This window comes from Mus pahari, chromosome 7 (genome assembly GCF_900095145.1).
Source record: "Mus pahari chromosome 7, PAHARI_EIJ_v1.1, whole genome shotgun sequence".
Taxonomy (NCBI): domain Eukaryota; kingdom Metazoa; phylum Chordata; class Mammalia; order Rodentia; family Muridae; genus Mus; species Mus pahari.
Window position 1 is genome coordinate 69657763 of NC_034596.1, and position 14251 is coordinate 69672013.

The 14251-nt window shown below is 42.1% G+C and overlaps 1 protein-coding gene across 1 annotated transcript in view; it reads left to right on the forward strand.

Annotated features, from left to right (window-relative positions):
• Window positions 1-14251, forward strand: part of Syt16 (synaptotagmin 16) — a 255859-nt gene that overhangs the window by 196732 nt on the left and 44876 nt on the right. The window contains exon 3 of the mRNA XM_021201939.2: window positions 8421-8678. Within this exon, the coding sequence (XP_021057598.1) occupies window positions 8421-8678 (258 nt within the window). The remainder of the gene's footprint in view (window positions 1-8420; window positions 8679-14251) is intronic.

Here is a 14251-nt window from a genome sequence, read left to right on the forward strand (position 1 = left end):
CTATCTTATTGATGGTTCTTATACGCTCTAACTTCCCTTCTAGCCCACCACCCACAGGAGGTAGTGGGGGAAAAAGATATGGGGAAGTGTATCTGTTTAGAAATGATTCTTTGGAGCAAATCCTACCTGTGTTGTCAGAAAAATCAATTTAGTTCACAGGTCAGTAGTGGCAGCTCAATCCACTTGTAAACACTTTATGGATAGACCCATATTCTAATTTAGTAGTGTCAGGATAACAGCAGCGGATAACAGCAGCGTGACCGAGCAGAGAAAGCCAGGTCTCAGCTGAATTAGCACAAGTCAGCAGGAGGGACCCTGTTCTCTCTCAGCAAAGTGTAGATCAACGAAGACATGAGACCCACAGGGTTGCACAGCGAGCTCTATAAGCAAGTCAGGCTCAGCCTCCATCACTGTCTGTCAAGTCCTTTTTATATTCCCTCCAAGCATCACATGTCCTCCACGTGTCTTGCCTCACTCTGCCAATCAGGCCAAGTCCACGGAAGTGGCAAGAAGTTGCAGCACGCCACCAGAAGGTTTTTTGTTTGTTTGTTTTTGTTTTTTTAGGGGGGAGATGTGCATTTCTCTCTATGGAGCCCAGACAAATGCATCTCAACTACAAAATGTAAGATGGACCAATACATGCGTGTGGTTAGCAGAAAATTCTTCATCATGTGTCCTTTCTCATGCTTGCTTTAGCAGAACATCCTTCCTTCTGTGTCTGCCTCAGGGAAACGTTCCTTCACGAGTCTGCCTCAGCCTCTCTCCTGTGTCTACCTCAGGAAACCATTCCTGTGAGCATTGTCCCAGAAAAACGCCTTCCAATGGACTTTCCAAAGAACCCTTAAGTTTTCCCTTCAGTTTTTAATGTTAGAACATTTAGATTTTTTGTTGTTGGTGTTGTTGTTGACTGGCATTCTTTGTGATCATTTCTCCTTGGACTGATTCTGTCTTTGACATCCACTTCTGAGTTAGCCTGAGATTACTTCCACTGACTGATTACCCCCCTTCACATGCATGGGTTTCTTGTTTCTCTGTCAGTCTGGTCACTTCCGGCTGTGAACCGGGCACTGCGGGTAGAATGTGAAGTCACTGGAGTCCTTCATCTTCTTTGAGGGCAGTGCTGCTCTTTTCCAGTTCAAATCACAGCTGCCTCCTCTGTCTTCTGAAGTGTTGGTTTTGTGTCTTGTTACACAGGCTGTCTCATTCTGACCCTTGGTCTCACTTCTAGGACTGATGCTCTAGATTTTAACTCCTACCTCAGTTTCCCTTAAAGTGGGCAACATCTATACATCTTCTACCTTATCCAGCCTCCAGTTTTAGGTTGTGTAGATCATCCCCTATCAGAAATAGTTCAGGTTATAGTTAAAGGTTAAGCTAAGTTCTGATGTAGATATTGGGGTTCCTTTCCCATGGCTCTCTCCATTTGAGGGTCCCACCCTGCTGTTTTTTCCAACTGCTCTGATTGTCTTGAACTCTGTCCTCTAATAGCTCAAGTCAGTAAGGCTTCTGTCTGAGTCCTTAGTACCCTGACTCATGGGCACTCAGCAAAAACCAAACCAAAACACCCCCCCCCCCAACACTAGTTATATGTTCCACACAGCAAAGCTTCCTTCTTACAAGCAAACAAAAAACCAAATCCCACCCAGGTTTAATTCAGTTGCTCTGTATTTGCAATTACTTTGTTTAAATTTCTTTTCCCATGAACTTTCCTTTTATTTGTAGGAGTCACTCTTGTATTTGTCAGAACTGAAATCACATTATATCTTACTGCTTTTGCGTGTGTGTGTGTGTGTGTGTGTGTGTCGGGCTTTCTGTGTTACTAATTTTAGTGAAAGGTCTTTTTATTTCTCTTCTTCCTATGTAAGTATTGTAAGTGCCATTTCTTTGTTTCTATATGAAGTGCAGTTGTCAGAACACCTCATGGAAGGTCTGGGCTACAAGGCAGGTACACAGAGGATGATCAGACACTGGCCCTCCCTCTCTTGTGGCAGCTAACAAGTTGTTTAACCCTCCAAGGTAATTTCCTGCTGGTAGGGTTTCTGCTCTGCAGTATCAAAGGAGTGAATTTGGTATCAGTGCTTTTCAAAGTTCTTGAAATTCTTAGGCTTTCGCATGGAGAAAGATATAGAAAAGACAAACCATATCAAAACTAAATAACCCTGTGTGCTAAGGATACGGAGCCTTCAGTGCATCCACTGAAAAGCTGATGGATGGATGCACTAGACCGGATGCTTTATAAGCCCTTTCCTGAGTCCAGGGCTCTTAGAAAGGTTCCCTTTGGCCATAGGATGTGAAATCAGTTGTCATATCTGACCTCCTTTCTGCCTTTTCATCTTAACTAACTTCTTGTCCTCATTTTTGTCACTGTGGGATTATAGTTGCTGTGGATATTTGAGAAATTGTCTATCCAAAGGGTTTCCCACAGTTGTAGTTACAGGTGGCGCCAGGTACTGCTCTGCACAGCCCTCGCCCACCTGTCTCTCCTCTCAGCTGATAAGATGTGAGCAATACTTGCCCCCACCTAATTGCTCTTGTGTGGGTGGAAGGAATTAATAAGCTTGGAGTGGAGCTGCAGTGATCTTTTACAATTTTTTTCTCCATCTGCAAAATAGAACAGAAAAGCTCAAGAAACCCTTTCTTTGCATTGCCAGTTGGTAGTTCCTCCCCCTCCCCCAAATTTTCTTTTCCCTGAAAGAAGCAACAAAATGAGCAGGTGTTGGGCACTGCCCACTTCCAGACAGTGTTGCTAATTCCCACGGAGCACTCCACCTCCAGGCTTACAGAAAGGATGGCAAAGTAAGGTGAGAGACAGCCCACACGATCAGTTTCATCTCCGACGATTCTAGCCCTCGTTTCTTCTCTTTCCCACTGACAAGTCTGATGATGCGCTTTCAAATGGAACCCTGAAGAACAACAGGCATGTTGGTTCCTTCGCACATAAGTGCAACTCTGTGTCAGTAGGCTTACACATCGGATAATGGCATGATAACAATTGGAATCATAATTAACATTTGAGCATGCACTGTGCCGAGCATGGGCTGAGTGTGAGTGCCTGGTTTATCTCATTTAGTTCTCTCAACAACGTTTAGAAAGAAGTAAGAATGCCAGTCTGAAGACGCTGAAGTTCCTGATGGGAAAACCACACACTTCTCAATGGAAGATCTCAGGGTCAAATTCTCACAGATTCCTTCACATTCTTCCTGCGTGGTCTAGCCTTGGCTGGTTCTGCATCCAGCAATTTATGTTGTACTGAACACTTTTCTTCTTGTCTCTCCCACCTGGAAGGTGAAAGCCGAATTTCCTTTGTTTTTCCACAAACAAACAACACAATTAAAATTAGAGTGAGGGGCATTTTTGTATCTACTGCAATAGGGTTCTAGCACTGATGGGCCCTTGTCAGGAAGACTTGCTAAGTCTGTCAAGTCAGCAACTCCTGCAGTCTGAGACGTCCTCAGTTATAGCCAGGTAGTGTCTAAATAAAGGGGTAAAGCTAAGTGGTCATGCATCCGAAGGATAGCAAAAGACTCTGACGTGTGTGTGTGTGTGTGTGTGTGTGTGTGTGTGTGTGTGTAAGGTGTTTACATGCTGCTACTAAAATTCCTTCCCAAGGTCTGATCTAAATTTGTACATCTCTCTTACTGTGATTCCCAAAGCAAAGCAAGGCATAATTGCAACAATGATCACTCTGGGAGCCCATAAGTTTATCTGGCTTCCTTGAAGAGTGTAGGTGAGGGGTTGCTTTCAGGAGTGTGGGTTCTTCCCCCAACTCCCTGCAAGGCTGCACTGAGAAGTCTTTACCCAGTGAGGATAGGGGATTTCATACAGCTATATAGACTGAGGCCCCTTCCCTAGTTCTTTCTAAACTAGATACCTTAGCCTTTCCACTAGGCCATGTGTATGAACCCTCCCTGACACCCTGCAGTTAAGGCCAAATTTCATACACCTTGTGGGAAGGGTATCTGGATATTCAGGCAAGTGTTCTGTGACTCTGCTCCCCCTTTCTATGAGGGAAGGTCAAGATTTGACAGAACCCTACTATCAGGATCTTTTGTGAGTTGGGCCCAACTGAACTTCTGAAGATGGTGGTAGTTTAGCTTAGAGGATAGTCCTCTGTGACAGCTATCAAAGATCTATCTATCTATCTATCTATCTATCTTTCTATCTACCTTCTATCTGTATTATGATTGAAAAAAACAAACAGGACTTCAGTCTGAAGATGAATATGTAGCAAGGTACTGTATACCCAAGATAATTATGAAATATCTTTTTCTGACATATTGACAAGTTAATTGCTAGAGGAGTTAAGATCTTAGTAGAAACCTATCTCTGTACTATTTTCAGACATTTATCTTGAAAGGAATCTGAACTTGATGTTCACATGGTACTCCATTAAATACTTGCCTTTTGTTTGAAGTTAAGTGTCATAATTTAGCAGAGACTGATTTTTCACAGATTAAATGAAATGAAACCCAGATCAGTTATTTAGTTGTTGATATAGTTCCATGTCAAGACAGGCAACAGGACCATTCAAGCAAAGAAGAATCAAAATTTGAATCTTGGGAGAAAATCGTTAGGAAGAGAGAGTTGCGAATACTGGAGTTCATGGCAAATACTGGAGAACTGGTACTGGTTTGGACTGATCATGGGCAAAGATTTTCCCTCTTTAATCGGGGGACTAGATGCTCCTAAGAGTCAAAATACTGTGATCTCATTTTCTTAGTAAAGGAGCACAGTTTGCACAGGGTTTAAGAAATATGATTTTTTTTTTCCTTAAGGAAGTATTCTGAGCAAGACAGCCTTTGGAGCGAAGCACTCTGGGCTTATATCTTGTGTCTGTATTTAACACTGTTAATGATTGACACTAAGCCTTAGGTCTTCGTTCCTCAAATGGGCATGCTAACAACCATGACTTCACCTGGTCCTTGTGTGGTGTAAACAAGCGAACATTTGTCAAGTTCTAGAGGAATGCCTGGATCCTTGTCATGGTCAAACTTCTATTACTGTGATGAGATAAGAATTTGTGGCTCGCTTACATTAGAGCATTAGTTCATTATTGTAATGGAAGGAAACTTGATGGCATGCAGACAGACATAATGATAAGAGGTAGCTTAGAGTTCTACAACATCTCAGCAGGTAGGAGAGAGAGAGAGAGAGAGAGAGAGAGAGAGAGAGAGAGAGAGAGGAGGAGGGGAGACAGGGCTTGGCTTGAGCATTTGAAACATCAAAGCCCACCCATATTGACACACTTCCTCTAACAAGGCCACACCTACTACTCCAGGAAGGTCACACCAAACAGTGCTACTCCTTGTGGTGACCAAGCATTCAAATCTATGAGCCTCTGAGGGCCATTCCTACTCAAACTACCACAATCCCGCTGGAGGCTCAGTATTGGATTATCTCTGTCACTTGGATAGCATCACTGTCAATGCCCAGTGGCACTCAGGAGAGAGTTCAGGTATCCCTTTTAGACAGAGAATGCTCTGAGATCCTTGGGAAGCTGCTATTATATTTAAATCGGATGCAGAGTGTTAGGCAGTTATCCTGCATCCTGCCCACACTCATGTGGACCAGCAGCCCTTCTCACCATACTGCTCTTTCATCAAGCAAAGAGGATACAGCCTTTTGGCAGACTGAAGGCAAAGCTCCTTTTCTCTTCACCCAGAGTATTATAGGCATGGCTCTATTTCCTGATGTGATGACATTTGATGATATGTAGAATGTTTAGGAATATACGTTCTGTGTTCAAGTCCCAAATTTGTCACTTTTCTTTGTTTTCTTATATAATTTATTGTTTTTTTTGTCATTGTACAATGGGAAAAGTAATACTCTGTCATAACTAAATGTGATATACAAAGTTCCAAGAAGAGTGGATGTTGAGGATATAGCAGATGTTATAGTTACTATATGATTAGCATAATAAGTAAAGAGAAGTCTTCCTATGTGACTCACTGGAGAAAAATTGCCTGTATTTTAATTATAATTAATAATTTTCTAGGCATAGAAATAGTCTACATTGCTACATATATCTGAAATGAATGACTTGTGGCCATTTAAACTTTAAAAACTGTCCTAAGTGTACAAATGGAATCACAGAGTTGGGAAGAGTGCTGATGGATGTCAACCACCCCTCCCATTTGGTCCCTTGGCCACCTCCTGGGAGCTTCACTGATTCTGCCCTCTAAAGTAGAGGAAATTTCACTGTATTCCTACTGACCTCTGATTCTCTCCTTCATGGGCTGGTTCATCCCATACCAGAATACTAAGCAAACACAAATAGGGACAAGGAGAATAATCATTGCTGGGGTTTTCTGGTGGGATGCTTCCTGTGCCGATTATTGAAGTATTAATGAGATCTAGTTTCTTTGGACATTCTTTTTTCTACTACCATAGTGCTGGAAAGAACTAGTAACATTAAGGTGAAATAAATAAATACTCGTGTTCATAGATCAGATACGCCATGGAGATCAGCAAAAAATGGCTTGAATATTGATGGCCATCAGTCAGCAGTGATGGACTTGGGGAACTTGCAAAAACTGAGGAAATGATGTTGATATTAAAAATGATCCCAAAGGATAAAGGACTCAAGAGGTTAAGGGATGCATAGCAGCTAACATGAGCAAGCATTATAAGGACCTCCCCCATACCCATTACTCAGCAACTCCAGCCTACTTTGACTCAATTATGGACCTACCTTTGTCTGTAGCTACCACGGCTGGACGTCTGTCTGACTCACCCTTTTCCTTCCTCCCCCCTCCTTCCTATCCTCTTGTCTCTTCTACTCTGTTCTTTCTCTTTCTCTTTTCCAAGGCAGGGGTCCCAAGAAACAGCAATTTCTCCACATTTCACGAATGCCATTGATAAGGTAAAATACAAGAATGATTTTACAGAACATGAAAGGAGCCCCTCGTCCAATTTAAGGGTAAAAGAAGGATGCTCTGAAAAGACACAATATCTGAATAGAAACCTCAAAGACATGTTTAACCAATCTAGATGGGAGGCTGGGTATGAGTATTCAGTCATAAGGAACGGTGCACCAGGGTGCATGTGTGTGCTCTGGCTTGTGATAACACCGGGTGTTCACAAAATGCTCAATATTTAATACACTCACCATGAAACCAGCCTTGTTTTATGTAATAGGAAGACACTAGTTAACAAAGGATGGGTTATCTTTATTTTTATAGATGTTGTAGAGGAGAAGATGGGATGCAGCTAGTCAAGGGCAGATGATCAGGGAAGCTTCCAGAATGCAAGGACAGTCAGTCTGAGCCCCAAATGGGAAGGAGCCAGCATTATGAAAGCCTCTGAGAGGCAGAAGGAATGTGAAAGGCAAAGAACACAAAATTATGAGCAACAGTTAGAGAGACTAAGAGACTGCAAGTGTGCTGGTAGAAAAACACTCAAGAAATTGAAATGAATTCACGTGACTGTGAATTTCTGTAAGACCTTTCAGACTGTCTGCTCCAATGACTTCACAAGCCAACCTTCCTACCAGGCACAAACTATGTTGTCTTTCTTGTTCGTTGGTCTTTGTGATCACAGTCATGTGGAGACCTGAGGTTGATATCAGGTATCTTTCTTTATCACTCTCTGCCTTTTTTTTTTTTTTTTTTTTTTTTTTAAAGCAGGGCCTTTTACTGAGCTTGAAACTCATGAATTGGCTAGACTGAGTGACTGGCAAGCTCTAGGCACCTGCCTGTGTCCACATAGCACTGAGGTGACAAGTGCGTGCTGGCAGGCTCAGCTTTTTACATCAGTGCTGGGGATTCACACTTAGGTCTTCACGCAAGCACAGCAAACACAGCAAACACATTAGCCATCATGCAATTTCCCTAGCCCCAGTAAAATACATTCAAAACAGCGATTCCAAGAGTGATCTGGGTTGCCTTGAGAAACATTTAGAACATTTGTGATTCAAATGAGTAGAAGTTTTTCCTCACAGTGATCTCTCTTCAAAGCTAGGGAGCCTTTGGAAAATCCTAGCTGCAAATCTCTCTCCTCTGAAGTAGGGCTTGACTCTGAGAGTTTTAATAAATGCGACAAGACAAAGTGTACCCTTTCCCAGAGAACTGCACATTGGGCAAATGTGCCCATAACAACCCTGCTTTTCCAGTTACAGTTATATGCACCATCACCAATCAGCAGGGCCATTGGCTAGCGCTTTATCTCAAGATGGTCATTACACCAATGATGGGTATCCTACTGTTTTCTCCTGAGTACTAGCCATCTATCTCTAATTACTCCATGTGCTATCCCTTTGGCCCAGATTTCTGTTTCAAGAGGGCTTTAATTCCTTTCTATCCAGGTTGAGCTTGTTCCACCACGCTAACCATCCATGCTCTCTTCTCTTTTTCCTGGTTTGTCTGTCTCTGTGTTGGATCACGGAGCTTCACGGGAGACTCATGACCCTTGTTTGCTTCCAGTTAACAGTTTTGGGGATGATGAAGAGCCATCCACATCTTCTGAGAGTGATGAAGATGTGACTAAGCAATTCAAGATCTCAGTGTCCCGATCCCAGAGTTTTCGTACAGGAGCATCTGAGAAGGGAAAGACAACAGAGTTGGAGCAGAAAACAAAATGCAAACGTTTGCTGTGCACCCACCAAGAAGACAGCGCTAAAGGGTCTGCTTGTGAAGGTATTCACTGCAGCGCATTGCACTGTAGGCAAGGGCAGGTCAATGGTAAGAATGCTGGTGAATAATGGAGATACTTACCTAAGAGTTCAGAGAAGGAAGGGAATAAACTACAGAACTGGGGAAAGTGTCCAGAAAGAATAGTTCAGGCTTTCTCAGTGCTTCCCTGGATATTCATGCTCAGAGTCCCAAGAGAGAAAGGGAGAGAAAGGGAGAGGGACAGGGAGAGGGATCTTGGACCAGGGAAATGTAATTGGTAAAAGGCTAGAGAGTGTGCTCCGTCCAACTTCATCTCTGCTCACAGCAATCTAAGCTTCCCAGTCTTCCTTCTCTCTCATTGGGTGAATGGCAGCCACCTCTCTCATTGGGTGAATGGCAGCCACCTCTCTCATTGGGTGTATGGCAGCCACCTCTCTCATTGAATATATGACAGCTACCTCTCTTATTGCGTGAATGGCAGCCACGTCCCTCATTGGGTATATGGTAGTCACCTCTCTCATTGGACGTATGACAGCTACCTCTTATTGGGTGAATGGCAGCCACAGGGATGGGAGAGGGGTATCTCAGTACATCTTCCCTGTTGTCATCTCCAGACAGAGGAAAAGGAGAACAGAGGAACTGAGAGATGATAAAAGAGAGATTGTGATTTGGTAATGAGAGCAAAACAAGTAGAAAAAGGACAAAGGCTCAACTAGCCAACTGGACCCTGTTTGCAGGGCAGGAAAAGCTTACTGCTCGTCATGCAGTTAAATGTATTGACGCAAGCCAACATGACCTATTTTAACAAACCACAGCATCAATGGCTGCAGACCCTCTGCCTTCCCTCCCCCATTCTTTCCTGTTCCCTAGTGTTCTACTCTGCATTCCTTTCTCTCCACCAAGCCAGCAAATGCGGGCTAATGAAAGTTAATAGTAGTTGATTCCCTGAGAGTCGCTTGTTTAATTCTAAAGCTAATGGTTCCATTTCCCAGAAGCCTCAGTGTCTGGGTTTTGATTTATAGAAGTGGCCAAGGCCCTGAGAATGGAGACAGCCACTCTGACTTACCTTCCTGGAATCCATGATAACTTATCCTTGTCAGAACTAGTAATTTTGAAATTTTGACAGGTAGTGACAGAAAAGATGAAATTCCCTCTATTGGACAGGGGACAAAGTCTAACACATTGAGTGAATTACTGTAAATTCTGAGGAAAACCCAAAGGATTTTTATAGAAATAGCTGCATGCTAAATTTGAGGTCATCAAAGCTGTGGGAAGATTCAAGTTTGCATTGCTTATTTTTTCTGCCATTTCTTTTTTTTTTTTAATTCATCATTATAGCAGTGAAATTATTTAATGATAAAGAATAAATCTTTCTTTATATTTTGTCTACTTTTCATTTAGCTAATTTATTTTGCTTAGATTCAGTTTAATCGTAGGCATTCTTTCTGTTTAAAAAATGCATTAAAACGTTGGACAGTGAAATTAAATGTTCAAAATCAACTTGAGGTCTTAATTTGAAATGAGCATCAAGTATCTCATTATATCCCATGTTTCCCTTAAGCGAGGCCATGATGGATTCCTTATGAAGTCATCAGCGAAGTATTCCAAGCCATGCTTCCCCTCCCCCAGGCATCTAATTTAGTGCAGCTTCACATTGCTGTCAATACAATCTTTTATTAAATAATTAATTTTCTCTTTGAGAATTTCATGCACATATACAAGGTATTTTGATCAAATCCATCCCATCTCACCTGTTCCTACTACTCCCCTAGCTTCATCAACCTCCCCACACCCCATCCAAACCAACTGAATCCAGTTGATTCCATAGGTAATCTACCAGTGGCCACAGCCTCAGTATACAATGACTCTTCAATCCACCAGCAGCTATTACCTAAAACATCTCTCTAACTATGACTAGAGCCTTCTAAACCCTTCTCCTATCCATGTGACAGTGATGACTGACTTGGTCTTGTCCAGGTCTTGTGCATGTAACCTCTGATGCTGTGAGTGCCTGAATGCAATGGCCATGCTATGGCCAGAAGATGGCGTTGCCCAGTGCTCCTCCCTGTTTCAGAAGTTCTGCCTCTTCTTTTGCAGGTTCATTGTCTTTCTCCTGTATTTCCCCCCTCTCCCTTTCATACAAAGTCCCACTTCCCCATTTCCCCTGTTGTATCATCATATATATCTTGCCATTCCCCCTTACCCTCCTCCCACAGTCTTCTGTATTTATCTCCCTCTTTCCTTAAGCCCCCTTTTCACCATTTTCCCAATCAGATCACCTGTATTCTGCTATCCCCCCCCCCCAACACACACTATTACTTCCCATACTCCACATCCTGACAATGGACCCATATTTCTTTCCTGGTTTCTGTAGTTACCACAGGCTATGTGCTCACATTGGAAGATTTGGAGCTAGGAGCCTCTAGTAAAGAGAAGTACAATGTTTGTCCTTCTGAGTCTGGGTTACCTCACTTAATGGTACCTTTCTAGTTCCATTCATTTGCCTGTAAAGTTCATATTTTTACTTTTCCTGTCATAGAAAGCCTGAGTTTCAGGCAGAGTATAAGTCTATTGCAGAATTGTTGACTTGATGGGTTGCTTGAGCAGTAACCTTAAAGCTCAATAAGAAGAGCTGCTCCTTGTAGGCATTCCTTGTTGGCATGTCCAACTGTTAACAAGGAGGCTACCTGTGGCCAGAAGAACTATGAATGTGGCCCAGATGCAAAATCATAAACTTATTTAAAACATTATGAGACTTAAAAATTCATAATGCTATTGTGGAGTTTTTGAGTGTGAACTTTGTAGATGACAAAAGTGTCTAAAGGTTGGGTATCCCCACTAAGATGGTTTATAAAACAACATTAAAATCATTAAAAACAACTCATATCCCCAGTTTCTCTAGCCAGTTTTATATGGAATAGTGTACCAACCAGAGAAATAGGACCAGGAACACACATACATACACACACACACACACACACACACACACACACACACACACACTACAAAGTCATTGGCAATGTATTTGTGTGTGTGTGTGTGTGTGTGTGCACCGTATACATATATCTGTGGATTTCTAGAGACTTATTGCAAAGAATTAGCTGATTTGATCCTGTTGGCACACAGAAATCCCCAGTTCTGATTTCCCTGGAGCAGGCTATGAGGATGTAACTCTCAGGTATGAGCGAGAACTTCCATCTGTAAATGCATTTTCTTCTCCTCCTGGGAAGCCACAGTTCTCTCCAGCCTTTCAACTAACTGTACAGGATTATCTCCTTTACTTGAAGTCAACTGATTATGAACCCCAGCCACACCTGCAAAATAGCATCACATCAATTCCTATTAGAATTCAAATAATTGGCACCCATAATCCAGTTAAGATATCATGCAGGTAGACCGTTATGAATAGTAAGTAACAACTTTTTTTTTTTTATGGGCAGATATAGAGTGTGAAAGGGAGTAATTAGATAATAGAATTTTCCATTAAAGTGGCTCATAAACTAAACAAGTTGGATACTTTCTATGACCATATAAATATATTTGATGAGATGTAGCTATGGCTCTAAGAAGTCTGGATCTATTTCTCTGCAAATAGGCCATTACTTTTACATATGTGTTTAAGGTGATGTGATTCTGTCATTTAAAGGCAAGGGAACACTATTGTACAGAGAGGTGACCATCTCAAATTCCTTCTATTGCTACTTGTCACTCAGACTTGATTTTTTCTAATTTATCCCTTGCTTGTCTGTCATGGAAAATGCATTGTTACATTAATATAGCTCTACTTTTTTCAGTTATGAATAATGCTTCAAGGCTTAATGTAGTTGTTGAAAGTCCCCACATTACTGATCTAGGTATTATCACCATAGGAGTTAAAGTCATGAGACAATTTTATGGGGATAATTTCTTGGCAAAGTTAGATTTTATACTGAAGTCCTGCTGGGTGCTGCACACATTGATAGATGGCCCACTGTTTAATAGGACATCTCACTGTTCATGTATGTGAGGAATGGGTGTGCTAATTAGAGACTTAGAAGAAAATTCTGCTTTATTGTAGGTTTTTGCATGAGAAGTTTCCTGCATTCTGTCATTTTCTATGGCTTTTTTTAAAAAGTGTGTTTGCTAAACATTTGAAAGTATGGATGTAACATTTTTTTGTGGTATCCTGTGAAAGTGTATCTAGGGAACCTGAACGAAATATAGAAGAATAACACAACAGAAAGAAGAGTGTTTCAGTGACTGGTATGGCTTTGAAAAAGAAAGCCAGAGTCCAAAGTTGTGCTAATATGGTCTACATGGATAGTATTTAAAAAAATGCACATAAGAATGTGTACATATATTCTTATGTGCATTTTTAAATATATATATATGAGACAGTATATATTTCATTCTCATGTGTATCTATATGGTGTGTGTGTATGTGTGTGTGTGTGTGTGTGTATGTATCTGTATGTGTGTGTCTGTGTGTGTGTGTGTGTGCACGCATGCCATGTAGGTACATGGTGCATGTACATACGTATGAATGTGTGTGGAGATTTGGGCCTGAAGTTGACAATCTTCCTTGATCATTCTCTACTTTAGTCGTTGAGGCAGAGTCTCTCAAACTCAGAGCTTCCTCATAAGGTCTAGCCAGACAGCTTGTTTGAGGACTCCCTACTCTTTGCCACCTAGACACTGAAATTCCAGACGGGTCATCATGCTCATGTAATATTGGTGTGGCTTTTGGGCATCCCAACTCCGGCATTCATGCTCGCATGGCAAGTACTTTAACTCCTGAACCATTTCCAAGACCCACATTATGTTTTAAGCTTGAAGCAAAGCATGGGTCCTATATACCCTGGTCACCAGGGTTCTGGTTTGCTTCCCACCTGGATGCTTCAACTATTTGCAAGTATGAGTCTGTTGGAAGGTACTCAAAGATTTAGTGAAGACGTAGCCACAGATTCAGACTACATGTGCTATGCCTTCTGGGAGCCTATGCTGTAGCTGGAGTTCCTAGACTCAGCGGAGGAACTGCTAGGGTGTGTAAGAGCTGAACTAGGGATGTCCCTTTGATGTCCCATTCATTCCTATCTCTGCCTCTCTTTTTCTTTCATCCTAGGTTGGGGAATATTGAGAGGGACTGGAGGCTAAAGAGTAGGACATCTTAGCTCGGTTGGGTTGAAGTAATGGCTGGAGCTGTTGCTTGGGAGGAACTTGCCAGATTTGTTTTGTCTGCTGACATTAAGGGGGATGAACGGGATGAGTAGGGCTGGGGGGGGGGGCGTATGGGAGAGGAGAGGAAAGAAGAGGCAGTGGAGTGGAGGCAAACAGAGGGAATGCAAAAAAAAAAATGCTAAGGATTTTATATTGGTACCAGACATTGGACCTAGATCCCTGTGCTTATAAAGCCAGTGTTTTACCAGCTCAGACATTCCTAGCTCAGCTTTAATGCGCCTTACTTCTTAATAATATGAGTGTGTATATGGATGGATATTTCTGTTAAAAGGTTAAAACAAATGCATTAGAGCAGATAACCCAGAGGTGGTTCTAGAAAGCAAACAGTTATGTGGAGAGGACCTGGTTGCCTCACTCTGTGCTCCCTAGTCTTCTGTGGTGACCAGATCACCCTCTGCTCACCTGTGCTCCCTAGTCTTCTGTGG